The 18360-nt window shown below is 41.4% G+C and overlaps 2 protein-coding genes across 2 annotated transcripts in view; both read right to left on the bottom strand.

Moving 5' to 3' along the window:
* Nucleotides 1-1165: 1165 nt before the first annotated feature.
* On the bottom strand, nucleotides 1166-15017 carry coq3 (coenzyme Q3 methyltransferase; the record flags this gene model as incomplete). The annotated part of the gene is made up of 6 exons (XM_083918537.1): nucleotides 1166-1686; nucleotides 2901-3060; nucleotides 5226-5492; nucleotides 7085-7184; nucleotides 9599-9736; nucleotides 14851-15017. 6 exons carry the CDS (start codon nucleotides 15015-15017, stop codon nucleotides 1511-1513), a joined length of 1008 nt encoding a protein of 335 aa, XP_083774663.1. The 3' UTR covers nucleotides 1166-1510.
* Nucleotides 15018-15457: 440 nt separating this feature from the next.
* The window catches only part of pnisr (PNN-interacting serine/arginine-rich protein), a 6928-nt gene continuing 4025 nt past the window's right edge, over nucleotides 15458-18360 (bottom strand). The window contains exons 9-11 of the mRNA XM_083918232.1: nucleotides 18038-18232; nucleotides 16448-17546; nucleotides 15458-15809 (exon numbers count right to left, since the gene is read on the bottom strand). Coding sequence (XP_083774358.1) covers nucleotides 15776-15809; nucleotides 16448-17546; nucleotides 18038-18232 — 1328 coding nt within the window. The 3' untranslated portion in view covers nucleotides 15458-15775. The remainder of the gene's footprint in view (nucleotides 15810-16447; nucleotides 17547-18037; nucleotides 18233-18360) is intronic.

The raw sequence follows: 18360 nt of genomic DNA, 5'->3' as shown, positions 1-18360 counted from the left end.
TGCGTACATGAACTGATGAAGCCTCTTGGAATAGAAGTGAAACGTCTTCCTAGATAAATAACCAAGTCCAGTGGCTTTTGACTGAAATTGCTCTGGGGATAACATTCACAGGCATACTGTACATACTCAATTAAACTGCAGAAAAACAAGCTTAAAGCCTTAGAGCCTTCTAATCTACTTATATCCGTTGATACGGATCACCTGTTACCTGTTGTGGATCTACACGGAGTTGCAGAATGGAAAGTATACTCACTCTGGAACAACTCCGGAAGTGTAAGAGGACATTCATTTTGACGGATAAATCCCCCGGCTGTCCTCGGACTCAGTCTGTGGAGCATGCCGCAGGGTGGACGTGGAGAACCGCGAGGAAAGACGATGTGGTAAGGATCCTGGCTTACATCACCGTCGGTGCCACCGGAATCAACAGGTGACCGTCTGTCCAGGCGTGTTTAAAGCGAACAGGGTGATGGATCTAAGGCGCGGGGCTGTACTTTAAACTCCTCACTGCAGCCATGGCTACAGCAAGTTAGATGCGCACTCCCGCGGCTTTAGGGAGCGCGCATCAGAGCAGGAGTGTTTGTTATTGTGCACAGCTGATTTAGTGTTTGAACGATAGTGCACTGCAGGCACTACTGTAGCCTGGTGAATGGGACACATGTGGGAGTTCTTGAAGTTTCCCCTTAAATGTATACACACTGTGATTATTAATATGAATCTGCCCCGGATAAGCGGTTGAAGATGAGATGAGATGAAACACATTTGATCATTCTATTAAGTGAAACATCTCCACTGACATTCCTTGGTTTGCGGGACCCCTGAAACCATCACCCACTGTAGCCCCCTGAGTGTGTTTGGTTAAAAACAGCACTCACAGTATGGTGATTGGTTTCTTTAAGAACCTCACTGAAGCATGACTTATTCTCTGCCACAGGCTTGATTTGGATTATATAATACTTCCACGCGAGGCCCATTATTATCCCAGAGGACGGGACTGCCCCATCCTCGCGTGTGCACACATCTAAAGGCTTTAGCGTCGACACATGCTTTCCAGTGTGCAGCCAAGTCGTGAATTCATATTTATTGTTCAAATTTAAGCAAATAAATCAGCTGTTTCACTGTTGTACTTTCACTCCTCGGAAATGCAACTGATGAAAGATGTAGCACAGAATATGGCAGGTCACAAAATATTCAACATGCAATATGAAGCTGATTCAGTATATATACTGAAACTAGTGAACGTGAACATTATGAACTCCGTTGCTTATAGCTTTGCTACTGAACGACACAATTAGAGGATGCAAAAAAACATTTCTTAACCTGTTTCATAGTAAAGCAAAGGCAGACAGAAAACCGAAAGCTGCAATCTTACTCTGAGTACAACTCTGCAACTACAACCCATGTCCCTTTTTTAGGTAACCTCAGGTAACCTCAGTCTCATACTGCAGCACAGCTGGTCACTCAATGTATTTTTTTTTCTTCTATTTTCTGACTTGTTCTCCGGTCATTTGGCTCAGCTGTGTGTGTCCTCTTGGTGGGCGCTGCTTTGCCAAGCCTGGTCTGCATGGGAATCGTCCCTCACTTTAACGGCGTGGAGGGCGTAGTTGATGGCAGTGCTGTTAGTCCAGCTCCAGGCTCCTGATGCTGGGTTGTACAGCATTCCTTGGACAGACTGCACTGAGAAACCATCTGAGAGAGAGGATGGAAGGGATGGGGGAGGTTAGAGGCCAAAGTATGATACATGAACATATGGCACTTTCACAGTTGCTCCAACTAAATGAATGTGTATAAAGGAGAACCATTTCAATGTAGACTCATTTAACACAGGGTTCCTACACATTTTCTATATCAAAATTCTATACATTTTCAGACAAAAAATTCCAGACTTCTTGGAGGTTCTTTTGGTCGATATTAAACAAATTCTGATGTTTGCCATTATGTTGCCATGTTATTACAAGACATTTTACCTACCTACTGTAGCTCATATAAGTGAATGAACTCCAAACTGAGACATGTTCAACGCACAACATTTTTATACAAATAAATCCTAAATACAATGTAGACCATACGTATGGAAAAAATTCAATAACTGAGAATCGCAGTCACAGGGCGAACGGTAACCATGGTAACCCGATACCATTTAGTCAGCTTGGCTAGTGTCATATCATCTACAGGTCGACTGTGTTGCGTTAGTGAGCTTTTTTTGATTTGTAGATATTAATATATTTTATTTTAGAAAGTGCAACTCAAACATTTTTCCAAACTCTTTTTCCTGTTTCCAGACTTATCCAGACCTGGAAATGACTCTAATGAAGTTGCATACTTTTCCAAACTGTGTAGGGGCCCTGTATACAGTCTGCAAGGAAAAATGACGACCCTTCTTTTATACTGTTTAGGCAGTGAAATGTTGCTTTATTCAACCTACATTTAAATTTTAACATCTTTCAGAGTAGAGAGGAGGGCTACCACTGTGGCTGGGGCCCTTCTGTGTGGAGTTTGCATGTTCTCCCCGTGTCTGAGTGGGTTTTTCTCTGGGTTCTCCAGCTTTCTCCCACAGTCCAAAGACATGCAGGTGTTCGGTTCATTGATGACTCTAAATTGCCCGTGAGTGTGAATGGTTGTCTTTCTTTGTTTGTCTCTATGTGCCCTGTGATAGACTGGCGTCCTGTCCAGGGTGCCTCAGGCCTGATGCATCCCGCGACCACGATAGGGACAAGCGGTTGAAGATGGATGGGTCTTTCAGAGTGAGTCACTTTCTGCTTAAGGTGTTGACATGATTCATTTCATCATACTTATTAAGCACTACTGATTATTAACACTTTATCATCTGTTTATTGTTTACAAGGAAACCCACTTCATTCTGTATGTGCTCTTTTGCCCGTATGGAAATGATTGGGACTTACTGGACTCCAGGAGGCGCTCCAGCTCTACAGGGCTGATGAACTTTTCCCAGTCGTGTGTCCCGCTGGGAACGATGCGCAGCAGCTGCTCGGCTACAACGATAGCCAACGCGTATGACAGGTTGGTTTTATTCAGAGTAGTGATGAAGAGTGAGCCGCCTGGCTGCACACGGAGAAAAAGAACAGTTTGAGTTGATTAAGAATTAAATATTTACACTTTTTACTGCTAATATTGTTGCAGAAAACATATTTTACAATGACATCACATCCCTACAGGTACGATGTTCACAAGTAAGGTGTGACCAGAGTTATAAGGGTATTTATAGAATGGATTAGATGGACAAGTGACCAGGAGGTAGCTGTGCCAAGCCTTAAGGTTCAACCTAGGTCAAGATGAGGCATTTCAACAGGGGGACAGGAGTGCAGTGAAATGAATCCAAACAATACCATAATTCATGCTAAAGCATCACTGCTTATAGATGCCCCGATATAAGATATTTATTAAAGTGAGAGAATTGCTCCTGAGAGAGAGAGAAAGCACATTCTAAGGTTCATATCCTGTGGTATTATCGAGTTAGCAAGTTAACTAATGTGGAAAGGAACTTTGACAATTTGAGCCAGAAATTTGACCTGTGTAACTCAATTATAATATACAATAAAGAATGTATGGAAATGGATGAATTAAAATTTCTCAATTAGCATTAGCATGCCCGATCAAGCTACATCCTACATGGTAACAGCTAGCTACCAAAAACTAGCACTGTGTACTTTGCTTTAGGCTTCTACCTCCTGGTTAACTGAAATATCATAAAAAAAATTAATTAAAATGTGTTTATTCACAGTAATATAATCTAAACTTCTATGAAAGTATGCAGTCCTTCAGCTGAGACAGTGCAGTACTGATGGCTGTAATGTGGCCTGCACATGTGATGAGAGAATGCACCGTGCAGAGGGTTGTAGTTTTACTAAATTCCTCTTTAATGGTTTATGCTGGGAAAAGATCAGTACATGTGATAGGAGAGTGTGCTGTGTGGTTACTATTCATTTAAATGGGCATACTTTAAAGTTGTACTCTGTAAGACTTGAGATACCTTGTTTCTAGCGGCCTCTGTGGTGGTAAGATGTAACTGCAGGTGAGCCTGTTCTTTTAGAGCCTCCATCTTGTCACGTTCACGGTCACTATGTGTGTTGACTATTAATTTATTTGCTCTTTTGTAAAATTTATTGAAACAAATGCTGTGTCCCAAACTGTTCACGCCGGAAGTCTGTACAGTGTACTGCATTTATCCGGTTGTGCCCTCAAAAACAGCCAAACCGTTGAGTGTGGATCGATGGACACTCAACGCCCTCAATCGCCGCCTTTTTTTCTATGTAACGGAAGAGGCGGGACTTAATTCAAACTGGAAAATAGCGGAACAACAGCGCAACGGAGCAGCAACGACTAGATTCACTTTATAAATGTAAAAAGAGGATCACAAGGATTTTTTTCTGTTTGCTGAGTCAGAAGGGTTGATGGAAAAGCTTTTGGAATAATAAACAGAAGAAGAAATATAATCGCCTTTTCCGGTAGGTGCGGAGCGGCAGTGTGTGATTTGAGACAGCACTCACTGGGGGAGTGAACTGATCGTGTCAGTACATAGGTCTCACTGTTGCACACGATTTGGGACACGGCAACATTCACCTCTCTACTTCCTGTCCGTCCTCTATATGTTACCCTCTTAAATCCATACACACACATGCTCCTATTACACTTCTGCCCTTACTATTATACATTGGAATACTCAGCAAAAAGGCAACAAGTGCTTTCATTAATGGGTCATATGATTACTCACCATTGTTTTAACTCACTCAAATAGATTAAAATCTCACTGAGCACGATTTTAATCCAGAACATATATCTATGTATATTTTACCATAATATAAGTTCAATATTAAAAAAGTTATGATTTATAAATAGAAATCATCCAAAATTTCCAAGCTTTACTTTTTCCTTGGAAATGTACAGATACCTGACAGGTGCCCAGATTGGGCCTTGACCAAATGAGACAGAGACAGACCCCAGGAGATATTGATCTTCAATTGATGTATAGCTTTCACCAAAGCTTGCCAAGGTTCAATGCAACGCACACACACACATAAAAACACAAACTAACATTTTCCCAGTGAAACACAACAGATGCCGAAACAACAAACAAAATCATGCAAAATCCTCATGCACATTAGCATATGCTCAGATGAACACAGACACATACTGTATTGGTGCAGACATGAGCTAACAGCTGGAGGAAAACACACACATACACACACACACACTATCCCAGGACACACCTTCAGCACGTGGCTGCAGCAGAAGGCGAACGTTTCCAGGTCAGCCAGATGTTCCACCACCTCGGAGGCTACGGCGGCATCAAAGCGGCCCGCCCCCTGCTCCTCCTCGCCTCCCTCCTCTTCTGCTGAGAGCTCCTCCAGGGTGCAGGCCCGGTAGCAGACTCGGTCACAAAGGTCCGGGTCACTGGACGAATGCACCTGGGCTGTACTGATGCTGTCGCCTACTGGATCTATACCCAACATGTCAGCTCCCAGGCGACCTAGGGGCTTGAGACGGACAAAAAGGAGAGAGGGGATAGAGAAAAGTCCAATCAGGATCTACTGTATATTATTGTTTTTAAAAATGCCTTACTAGAGCAACACTTAGGTACCTGTACAGTTAGATCATCTGACCTCGTCTTTTTGTCAGATTCTGATCAGCACTGTTTTTGTTTTGTTTTTACTTACAAAGCTTTCCTCATCAGACAAACAGTTTGTTTGTGCACAGATAAATGCAGTGGTATTTGATTCACCTCTTTTATAATGCAGTATAGCAATGATGCTGCTGAAACAAAACTCAGAAAGACTGATAAATATGACTCAGGATATACAGTATGTCTACTGCATTTCCACTGGCCCTCTCTGACAATTCGGCTCCACAGACTGACTGATGTGGGAGCGTTCAGCTGGTAGCCTGTTTTGGTGTCATACTTATCTGACGTAACAAGTCGAGTTTCAAACGAAATGCACACCTAGGTTCATTTAGGCGATCTGAGTGAGGGGCATCTGACCAAATGAGGGACATCTGACATCTGACCAGATGTCGCTGGGGTCATAAACTTTCCACCTCCATGAGGAAAATGATTCCTCTCTGTTTTGTTTTTTGTTTTTTTAGATGTAGCTGATTGAAGCATATGTATTATAATTTACAGAAATTTGGGGTTATGTTTTTTGTTCTTTTTAAAATAGTATTTAAATATGCGAAAAATTAACTTTATATACAGAGAGCTTTTGTTGTGGAGTTTGAGTAAAATAACAACCCATGACATTTAAAGATGTGCTCATTGAATGTGTTTTATGACAAAGCAATGAGAAATGATCCACAGTTTAGTGCACATGGACTGCAGTTGTAGTGACTGTGTGTAGAGCTCAGACATAGTGAACTCTGAGACACACGTGTTGTAAAAAAGTGTAACAGCATTTCAGACCAGGTGACAAGCATCAGAGGGGGTTGGATGTGAGCTACACTGCCCTCTGCTGGACAAAAGTGAACACACAGGCGTGTGTTGTGAGCTGCACTTCCCCAGGGGCTGATCTCCATCCTCCCACAGCTGATCCCTTCTGATGGGAAGGGTTGTAGTGACAAGACACCCAGAGACACAACCACCGTTGTGATCTTAAAAGACAAATTTAGTTTTCTTTGAGTGTGTATCTGTGTCTGAATGTGACAGAGCCATATAAGTACAGGACCTGATTTTGTCTTCTCAAATCACACAACACAGCTGGTATGTCCTCAGCTCAAATAAAGGCAGAGACAGAAGCCCTGTCCTGGCTGCCCAGCTATCAACACTAACAAACAGATAAACAACTGTAAATGACCGACTGTCCCCTCCACCAAACTGAGACCAGTCAAATCAAAAGAGAGGGAGCATTAGGCTGACATTTAAATGTTTTTTTGGGGGGCACTGGTATGTATGTGAAAGGACTGGCACTATAATGCAGAGAAAGCAGAATCTCATACTGAATAAAGAACGCTGGAAAGAAAAGACACAACGTGACGTGAAAGGTAACAATCGAATCTGTTGGGAATGAACAGAGGATGTGTGGGGGAAATAGATTTCTGTCGGCATGTCTTTGCTCACACTGGGTCTTTACTGTACCTCTGTGAGCAGGCCTCCTCCGCAGCCGACATCCAGTATCCTGAGTCCTCCGAGTGGTTTCCCAGGGTGATGGGTCTTGTGCACATTCAGCAGATTATCCCTGAACAGGTAAATGAGAAGTGGATTTAATTAAACGATCAACCATTATCCTGCTCTTACTCTCCAACATTCACCCGTCACGTTACAGTCACAGACAAGCCTGTTTGAAATGACTGAGGCAAGATGTGTGTATTCATAAACATCCACCGCCTTAGTTATGCTGCTTATTAAAAGGAGGTGTACGGAAGGTTGGAGACCGTGAGAATCTCATTACATACTACATTTTGCTCACACCATCCACTGTCACAACCATCTCCCTTTCACCGTGAGCCACAGTGTCTGCCAGCTAACAACCAAAAATATCCTCTGGCTACAAATTCATCTCCCTGCCATCCCTGCTTCACACACATGCTGACGACTGTTTGCCTCAGGCATTAAACATGCAGAACAGGCCAGGATCTGGGTATGCATCGTGCCCATTAAAGCTCTGCTGGGGGTGCAAGAGCATTCGTGCAAGCGATGAAAAGAAGAGGATAAGGTGTTGGTAGACATCCACCTAACAAGCTCCCAACCCCACCTCGGCACAGCACAGAAAGACGCAGTCAAAAGCTACGTAGCAACAGTCTAAATGGAATGCCAAGCACGATGAACTATTACTCGTATAATTAACTATAAAGTTAATTATAAAACATGATTCTGACTGCTAAAGTGTAGTTAAAATAAAGAGATTTATCATCTACATGTCATTCTCTTTCATTTGAAATCCTATACATAACAAAAACAAATGTCTGATGTATTTGAGTATTTGAAGACTGCTGCAAGTGTGGGTGGCACGTTGTCACAACACAAGTGAAATGTGCAAAACGAACAGGGTAAAAGAGACAAACTGACTTAGTAAATTCTTACCGTTGAACACAAAATGCATTAATTTAATACAAACTGCTATTATGAAGTGTGCAGACCACTGAATCAATGCAACGTGCGTTTGAATGCATTTTCTATGATTCTGGCATTACCCAGGGGAGGAGCATTAAAACAGAATTGCTAATTTCTTCAAAGAAAGAAGAAAAAAGGAAGTAGTGCATGTTTCCCCTGATGATAACTCTCAAAATGTTGCACTGTATTAAGTCGAGACGTAGCGGTCCGCTTTTTTCAGTTCCGATCCAATTCCAATATCTGAATTTGGAATATCTGCCGTTACAGATTCAGAGTCCAATACCTGAACTTGTGTATCGGACGATACAGAGAACCACTAAAGTGGAATTTAGATTATTATTTTATATACACAACAACTAACAACCCTGTATGGATGTGATTTGTCCAAATCTTATTTTCTAAAGTATCTAAAGCTGTCAGATAAACATAATGCAGTAAAACAAGTACAAGTTCCTTCTGAAATGTAGCGGAGTAGAAGCAAAAAGGGGCATAAAAAGAAAGGACTTAAGTACATTAAATGCTTACACATAGTATATTGTAATATAGTGTTTATCTGCAATACTGTACTTTTATTGTAGTTCATGTTTTGTATTTTATATTTTATTTTATCTTTTGTACTTCTGATTGCTTTGTACCGCTGCTACGATGACCTCATTTCCCCTCGGGGATAAATAAAGTTATCTATCTATCTATTTATCTATCTATGTATTAAGTATTTGAGTATATGTACTTAGTTACATTCTACCACTCAATACTTTAAAGTTGATTTTTTTCTGGGATAAATTTTGTAGTGAGACTACATAGACTTGTGCAAGCGCTGATACCAGTACTGGAAATCCTTTCCAGCATTTTCTGTAACTTACTTACAAGTGATTGAAATATTTCGTTTGGTGTGGTGAAAAAAAAGCAGAACACAGCATATTCAGTAAATAAAATCAAAGTTTTGAAAAGTCAGGATTTGGTGTATCATACCAAGAAAGTGAGAGTGTAAAAGGTAGAGCAGCAACAGTAGCAGTGGTGCTGCTGCATCTCATTTAAGACACAGCCTGAGGGCACACTCGCATCAGGCAAATCAGCCTCGCTCAGCCTTACACTGGCGCTGGATCTGTCATACTGTCACCATAAACACACATCATCATCACCGCCGTCACCAGGACCACGGAAGGGGGGAGGGGGAGAGAGGCGACGGGCTCTTGGCTGGCTGGGTAATGTAAGGATTATCTCGTGGGGCCCCTACAGCAGATCTTATCAATCAAAACAGACGCAGACGGCCGCAGAACATCAAAGTATGTAGCACTGGGGCAGTTGAAACGTTATTTGTTGTAAATGTGCCGATGTGTGGAGGAATCCTGTCACTTTCAATTTATTCTACCTCGGTGTATCACTGACGTGTTTTTGCTCTATAATACCACGGGGCTGGATCTCCTCCAGGCTATGTTTTGTCACAAGTGCTCGACGCCTCTGCCGAACAGCCCTATGTTGACAGTGACATCTTGGCATTTCAAAAATATGACTATTGACATGCTGGCTGACACACACCGTATAAAAGGCACTCTCAGGTCATTCATGGCATGTAGAGCTGCAAATTCTCCCTGTTCATCCCACCACTTGTTGGCCAGTGACTGGAACCTCCTCAGCTCATCAGGGTCCACTGTGGTTTCCGAGGCTGACCGAGCACTGCGAATAGTAACATGGACAGGACCTCATCAACACATGTACACACCTAAACATGACACTTAAGAGGGGAACAAAATGAAGCATACAGTGCCTATAGAAAGTCACCATACCCATTTGAAAGTCACTTTTTTTGTTTTACAGTCTGAAATGAGAATACATAAAAAAGTCCAGCTTGATTTACGCATTTCGCCTCAAAACAGTCAAGTGAATTTTTTTTTCTTCCAAAATGTCTGAAAATTAATAAAGAAATGAAAAAGTAGAATAGCAGGGTTGGAAAAGTGATGAGTCCCCAGATTTCATCCTTTGTGGAGGCACCTTTTGCTGACATTTTTTCAGAAAAAAGCTTATTTCTCTCCACCCTGCCAAACTTGTGAAATTGTGTTCACATGCACAGATCGACCAACCTCCAACCTTCAAGGTCACCAAGGGCCTCTTGGTAGCTTCCCTGATCAATCTTTTCCTGGCTCCGTCTCCAGTTTGGAGGGGCGGCCCGATCTAGGCCAGGTCTGGGTGGAGCCATATGCCTCCACTTCTGGACAATACTCTGAACGGTCCTCAGAGGGATAGTTAAAGCATTTGAAATCTTTTTAGATCCTTCTCCTAACTTGTGCCTATCCACAACTTTATTCTGGAGCTCTTTTGAAAGCACCTTTCCAACCATGGTAAAGTCTTTGTGTTACCATGCACTACTAGGAGAGGTATCCTCAAGGAACAGCTGATTTTATTCTGAGGTCAAATCAAAGGAACAGCTGATTTTATTCTGAAGTGAAATCAAAGGAACAGCTGATTTTATTCTGAAGTGAAATCAAAGGAACAGCTGATTTTATTCTGAAGTAATCAAAGGAACAGCTGATTTTATTCTGAGGTCAAATCAAAGGAACAGCTGATTTTATTCTGAAGTAATCAAAGGAACAGCTGATTTTATTCTGAAGTCAAATCAAAGGAACCGCTGATTTTATTCTGAAGTAATCAAAGGAACAGCTGATTTTATTCTGAAGTGAAATCAAAGGAACAGCTGATTTTATTCTGAAGTGAAATCAAAGGAACAGCTGATTTTATTCTGAAGTAATCAAAGGAACAGCTGATTTTATTCTGAAGTCAAATCAAAGGAACAGCTGATTTTATTCTGAAGTCAAATCAAAGGAACATCTGATTTTATTCTGAAGTCAAATGAAAGGAACAGCTGATTTTATTATGAGGTCAAATCAAAGGAACAGCTGATTTTATTCTGAAGTAATCAAAGGAACAGCTGATTTTATTCTGAAGTCAAATCAAAGGAACAGCTGATTTTATTCTGAAGTAATCAAAGGAACAGCTGATTTTATTCTGAAGTCAAATCAAAGGAACAGCTGATTTTATTCTGAAGTAATCAAAGGAACAGCTGATTTTATTCTGAAGTGAAATCAAAGGAACAGCTGATTTTATTCTGAAGTAATCAAAGGAACAGCTGATTTTATTCTGAAGTGAAATCAAAGGAACAGCTGATTTTATTCTGAAGTCAAATCAAAGGAACAGCTGATTTTATTCTGAAGTCAAATCAAAGGAACAGTTGATTTTATTCTGAAGTCAAATGAAAGGAACAGCTGATTTTATTCTGAAGTCAAATCAAAGGAACATCTGATTTTATTCTGAAGTCAAATGAAAGGAACAGCTGATTTTATTATGAGGTCAAATCAAAGGAACAGCTGATTTTATTCTGAAGTAATCAAAGGAACAGCTGATTTTATTCTGAAGTCAAATCAAAGGAACAGCTGATTTTATTCTGAAGTAATCAAAGGAACAGCTGATTTTATTCTGAAGTCAAATCAAAGGAACAGCTGATTTTATTCTGAAGTAATCAAAGGAACAGCTGATTTTATTCTGAAGTGAAATCAAAGGAACAGCTGATTTTATTCTGAAGTAATCAAAGGAACAGCTGATTTTATTCTGAAGTGAAATCAAAGGAACAGCTGATTTTATTCTGAAGTCAAATCAAAGGAACAGCTGATTTTATTCTGAAGTCAAATCAAAGGAACAGTTGATTTTATTCTGAAGTCAAATGAAAGGAACAGCTGATTTTATTCTGAAGTCAAATCAAAGGAATATCTGATTTTATTCTGAAGTCAAATGAAAGGAATAGCTGATTTTATTCTGAAGTCAAATCAAAGGAACAGCTGATTTTATTCTGAAGTCAAATCACAGGAATAGCTGATTTTATTCTGAAGTCAAATCAAAGGAACAGCTGATTTTATTCTGAAGTCAAATCACAGGAACAGCTGATTTTATTCTGAAGTCAAATCAAAGGAACAGCTGATTTTATTCTGAAGTCAAATCAAAGGAACAGCTGATTTTATTCTGAAGTCAAATCACAGGAACAGCTGATGTCAGGTGGAGGTCGATTAACTTGGTGTGTGATCTGGAAGGTGATTGGTTAAACCTGAGAATGTTCAGAATGGTTCTTCTAAAGAGACTCATCACTTTCCAACCCTGCTATTCTTGTTTTTATTTTTATTTAATTGTCAGAAAAAATTTTTTTTTAAAAAGAAATCACTTGAATGTTCACACTGGGGAAATATATTCTCATTTCAGGCTGTACAACAAAAAAAGTGACCATTTCAAAAGGGCATCATGACTTTCTATAGGCACTGTACAACCTTGGAAACATTTCTTGGGACCATGGCTTTAAAAGGCACTGTATCGAATGCCACAACATCTCCAATTGTTGCTGAAAGGATAAGTCCATTAGTCAATAGAGAGGGGAAAATGACTAGCAAACAAATCTTTTTTTTTATTCATTTGCTGGTATATCACTGACTTCCCAATATAGACCATTTTTATATATTTAGAATGATTTACAGGTGCATCTAAAACAATTAGAATATCTTAGAGAAGTGTTGTTTTGTCCCTTCTGAAAAGTATGTTCATTTATGCACTCAATGCTTTCAATCTGGGCTCCATTTGCATGAGTTACAATTCCAATGTGGCGTGGCACGGAGGCGATTGGCCTGTAGCAGTGCTGCTGAGGTGCTGTGGAAGCCCGGGTGGCTTTCATAGCGGCCTTCAGCTCCTCTCTATTGGCTGTGTGGTGTCTCATCTTCCTGTTGACAGTCTTGTATCTGTGGGGCTCTCGATGCACTGACTCCAGCCTCGGTCCAGCCCTCGTGCAGCTCCCTAAAGTTCTTGAATCGACTTTGCTTGACAGTCTTCTCAAGTCTGCGGTCCTCCCTGTTTCTACCACACCTTTCCCTTCCGCTCAACTTTCCATGAATATCCTTTGTTACAGCAGCACTCTGCCAACATACAACATTATAATAGTTTCTGATTTCTTTGTTTTAGCTGTAGGCCGTAAATATCAAAATTGTCAAAATAAAAATGCTTGAAACATTTAATTTGCATGTAGGTCTAATGAGTCTAGAATATACGTTTCACTTTATGAAGTGACTGACAAAAAATATTCAACTTTTCACGACACTCAATGTTTTTTAGATGCACCTGTATACCACAATGTGTCACGTTCTCTGCATGAATTACTAGTCTATATGAAATAACCACAGTGAAGCCTATGTTTATACTCCTGTGGGAATTTAACACATTTCAAATGAAAAATATAAAGTATTTTCTCATTATATTAATAACTTTAATGCATTTCAAATCAGATTTTGAGTCAGTTGTAGGAGTTGTCAGTTTAGATGACATAACTGTTTATAACGATAACTCGATACAGGATTTCCTCATGAGAACACTCCACTGAAAGATGAAGTGTCACTTTATTGGATTCGGAAGTCTAAAACCATTCATCATTTATGGTGCTCAAGTCATTTTAGGAAACCTCAATATGTCCTGAGTAAGGGAAGAAAAGCCAAGAAGAATTCCAGCAGGGGAAAGTTTTGAACAAGACCCAAATATTCCCTCTGCATTCAACTATTCATCATTTTTCTCACACAAATAAGGAAAAAACAGTAACCTTCTGATATCACCGTGAAAATGACTGAGCTGACCACTTACATCAAGACAAACACTAAATGTATTACAAGTTTTTGGAAATTGTTCACATGTGAAATGGCGGCATAATCTAATTATGCCTGTGCTAATTTCCATAAATACTTAAAACAGATGTAAACATTGGGTATAAACAGGCGATAGTGTGTGGTGGGATACTGTTGATATATAACAGTAAAAGACTTCATGTTCAGGTATGAATGAACCCATTTAGTTTACACATGAGCGTTAATAAATGGAGCAGGAAGAGGGACTTTAAAGCAGGGACTTGGGTCACTGCTGAATGGATTTCACTCCTGTACATGACTGACAACTGGAAATGTGTCCTGCACAAGAAACACAATTACACAATAAACACAGACATTATTTGAGCTCCTTTTGTCCTCTGCATTCTCCTGTTCTTCTCTCAGACTCATCCCCCAGACCCAGAACCTCATCTCTGCAATAATGAGTCAGAAAGGCTGCTTTAAAGTCCTTCTTCCTGCCTCTATTTAGTAGCTTCCATGGGTCGACTTAATGGGTTCATTCACACCTGAACATTAAGTCTTTTACTGTTATATCAACCACACATTTTCACCTGTCTTTACCCAATCTTTAGATATGTTGGTATTTATGAAAATTAGCACAAACAGAATTACATTATGCCCTGTTTGCCCATGTGAACAATTGTCATTTTCAAACTTGTAATACATTTTTTGTCTATGTACGTGATCAACTCAACCATAATGGTGATATCTGAAGGTTATCCCCCCCTCTATTCCTTTGAGATAAATATTGAATAGTTGAATCATAGGGTATATTTAGGCCTTTTTAGAAACTTTCCCCTATTGGGATTCTTCTGGCCTTTTTTCCTCACTCAGGACATATTGAGGATCCAAAATCAGTTGAGATTGCTACTGTTGCAATTTGTCCAAAGTTGACCCCTATTTTGGGGACAACAATGCGCTCATCTCAGTTTGTCACATTGATCACATTTTCCCCAAAACATGGAAACTGACGTGAAGGTAAGTAGTCTACACCTTCTCTGTATGGAAAGTGTCCTGCCATGATTTAACTCTGACTATAAATACGAATGGATGAAGTGACCGTTAACCAAGTGGCACCTCTGACTGAAGTGCCCCGTCTGTGTGTGGTACCTGGTGTGACAGGGCACGGTGTGTCGCTGGGTCTTCAGACAGGCGCTCCTCTGCATCCACAGTGTCCGCCCTTTACACACCGCAGTCCAGCTGAACCCGCTCCGTCCTGCCGGCCCCGGGACCACACCGCACACTGCGCCCGTCTTACGGCTGTACAGCCTCGACATAAGGCGGACACACTTATGCGCGTACATGCTGAGTTTCGCAGCTAGCCACTGGAATAGTGCTCTGTAACAGATCAGACTGACACTTTAACCCAGAGTGCTCGTCTTTTCTGCTCGGGCTGAAACATGAGAATTTTTAGTTCCTACCGGTCCGACAATTTAAGCTACCGACGGGAAACTAGTAGCCTAACAGCGAAGTAAATGCTGTAAATAGTAATGGAATGGTGTAATAGATTACTTACGACTAAAGTACCGTCTTTATATACTAATTGTTGGTTAGTTGCCACAGGTTTATGTTATTTTCAGTTATTTCTCACTGTGTACCAGAGGCTGATGGAATGTGTGTGCTCTCTTCTGCACCATGTATCCACCATCCTTAGCCAGTATAGAAAGTGCTGTTTGTCCTTACATTTAACATAAAAAAAAGACACAGCGATGCAAAACAAGGAACACATTTTATTGGACATCTTACAATAATGTTTGGAGAAAGGAGTTAATCCTGTTATGGTTTAAAATGATACAGCTTGAGTTTTTAGTGTCCACAGTCTTATTAAGCTTTGCGTAATGATACAAGTGAAAACTCCTACCATTCAAAAAGCCTTGCTCTTCAGCCACACTTTAAAAATAACAATATATTTACAAAGATGAAAGATGTATGAGGGGGTTTCACCTACACAACTGCCTCTATAATGAGACAAGCCTGTTCAACTCATGGAATTTAAAATGGTCAAATGCACTGATCGGGTGGTTAACTGTGCTCCTCAGCGTCTGCTACGACGGGAGGGGGACGTTGACCTGAAAGAGAGGCGTGGACAGAACGTTAATACTGCACCAATCACACTTACCCACGCATACTACATAATACAAACATGCACAATTACCCCCCTCCCCTCCCACCAGACATGCTGTACACTCCGTGGACAAAAACACTAGACACAATCTCCATAAACACTAATGTTCTGCAGACTCTACAAGAGTAAATACACCCTGCAGTGCACAGTTTAAGGCAAGAAATGTCTGTTTGGTTCACTTTGACATTGTTTAAGCCCCCCCGCCGTTTTTTTATTTATATTATGGACAGATAGACAGCAGGTTTCAAATCTTATCAAGGTGCTACGGAACAGACTGCACTGTATTAAGGCAACAGAGACCATGCGGCTTCATCTGAAAAAATAAATAAATCAGCCATCAAATTTGCATTTGATAGATAAAAACAGCCATGAAGCATTAAAACCCTTTATTTTATCAGACTTGACTTCACACAGTTAAGCAGATGTGACTGCATTTGACAGCACACTCAGAAAATTCTGTCAACAGTTTTCCTTGTTAAAATTATTTCAAATATAGTGATTAAAAAGCACTCCAGAGAAATCACAGTGAGACGTACAATGAAAACATACAGTAGGATAAAAAGAGAAAAAAACGAATACTACCTTGATCGCGACTTAGACTTGTGTTTGCGGCTTGCCTTCTTACCAGACTTGTGAGATTTTTCCGTCGATCTGGAGCGACTACGTTTGGATTTTTTAGATTTCTTTTCCTTGCTAACTTGAGGGGTAGGGGATCTACTTGAGTCAGAGTCTGAGCGCTTCCTGCTAGTTTTGGCGGAGCCCTTCTTGCCGGCTCTGCCATCTTGCCGGGAGTGCTTGTCACTCTGAGAGTCCGTGCACGAGTCACTCTCTTTCCTTTTCTTTGATTTGCCATTCTCTTCTGCAACTACAGAGCTTCCTTTTTCCTTCTCTTTGGCCTTTGGCTTTTCCTTCTTTTTATCTGAATCTTTTTCCCTATCCTTCTCCTTCTTTTTCCTGTCTTTCTCATGGCTATGACTCCTCTCTCTCCTCCTCTCCCTGTCTTTGCTGGAGGCCTTCTGTTTGTGTTTGCTGCTACGACTATGACTGCTGTCCCGGACATCGCGGCTCCTTCTCCTCTCCTTCTCCCTTTCTTTCTCCTTTTCTCGCTCTCTGCTGCGACTGTGGCTATCTCTGGCCCTAGCTCTGCCCCTGTCTCGCTCTCTGGATCTGGATCTACTCCTGCGGCTCCTGCGCTCCCTGGATTCACTGCGATCTTTCTTGTGGCGGCCTGATCTCTCAGCGCTGCTCCTCCGCCTGTCCCTGACCTTCTCACTACGATGCCTGTGGGAGCTGTGGCTGCGGCTTCGCCTGCGAGCCTTGTGGGAGGAGGAGCGGCTACGCCTCCTCTTCCTTCGTGGGGAGGAGGATCGTGATGAACTGCGGGAAGATGCTGAGGAAGAGGAAGACGAGGAGGAGGAAGAGCGACGGCTGCTGTGGCTGGAGGTGGAACGGGAGCTGCTGCTGTGACCGTTGGCCGGTGAACTGCTGCTGCCTCGCCCTGATCGCTCCTTCCCTCTGCCCGGGTGCTTGCTCTCGCTACCCTCCTTCTCACTACGGGACCTACGCCTTTCTACCAAGGGCTCCGCCTCCCTCTCCTTAAATTCCTGTTTGTGTGGATTCTCTGGCTGGCCCTCATCATAATCCCCCTTTTCTCTGCTCAATCTCTCCTTCACCATCTCTTCTGTAGAAACAAACAACAAAAACACATGTTATTCAAGGAAACTATGACCTAAATGACCGAGTATCTTTACAGACAAAGACTCATGTCAAAATAAACAAGGAAACATCAGGTGCTGTAAAGAGTCAGAAAACACTTCACAACTTTCACACTCATTATGGTTGTAATTTTAGTGATGTTCAAGATGAGATCGAGTCGGCACTAAATTGGTTTAACTCCTGCTCGAACTGTGAGCATTTAATGTTTACAACTTAACTCCAGACGTAATTATCAACATCTTCCTTTGTTGTTGGATAAATACTACAACTTTAACACAAACAGAATTCGCCAATTAAGTACATAAATAGTAGAAATATGCAAAAACATGTGGGAAAAAAGATCCAGCATTATGTTTACTTTGGCTCTGCGTTGTAGCACACAGCTCCAACATTTTGAGGCATTAGAGTCGAGCATTGCAGTGTGTTCCTGCTCTTAACATGAACAGCATGTCTTACCACGAGCAAGCAGAGCCTCCTGTGCTTGTTTTTCTTGCAGCTGCTGCATCTCTCGCTCCTTGCGGCGGAAGGCGTCCTGCTTCTCTCGGATGCGGTGGTGCAACTCCTCCTCATCTGTGTCAGAGGATTCTGACCCGCGCACGCTGCGTTCATCCTCATCCTCACTCTCATCTGAACCATAGTCACCAAGCCCACCTGCCACAACAGAGCCCCGGATTGTTGAGTGTTGGTAAGGACTAGGGTATATTCCCACAATCAGGTTTCACTTTTGAGAGCCCACAATCCCAACCCAAAGTCCCAGCGAAGGGCCCTTAATCCTGTAT

This window comes from Echiichthys vipera (assembly GCF_963691815.1).
Source record: "Echiichthys vipera genome assembly, chromosome: 8".
In the NCBI taxonomy this organism is placed as follows: domain Eukaryota; kingdom Metazoa; phylum Chordata; class Actinopteri; order Perciformes; family Trachinidae; genus Echiichthys; species Echiichthys vipera.
This window is presented reverse-complemented; position numbering and strand designations above follow the sequence as displayed.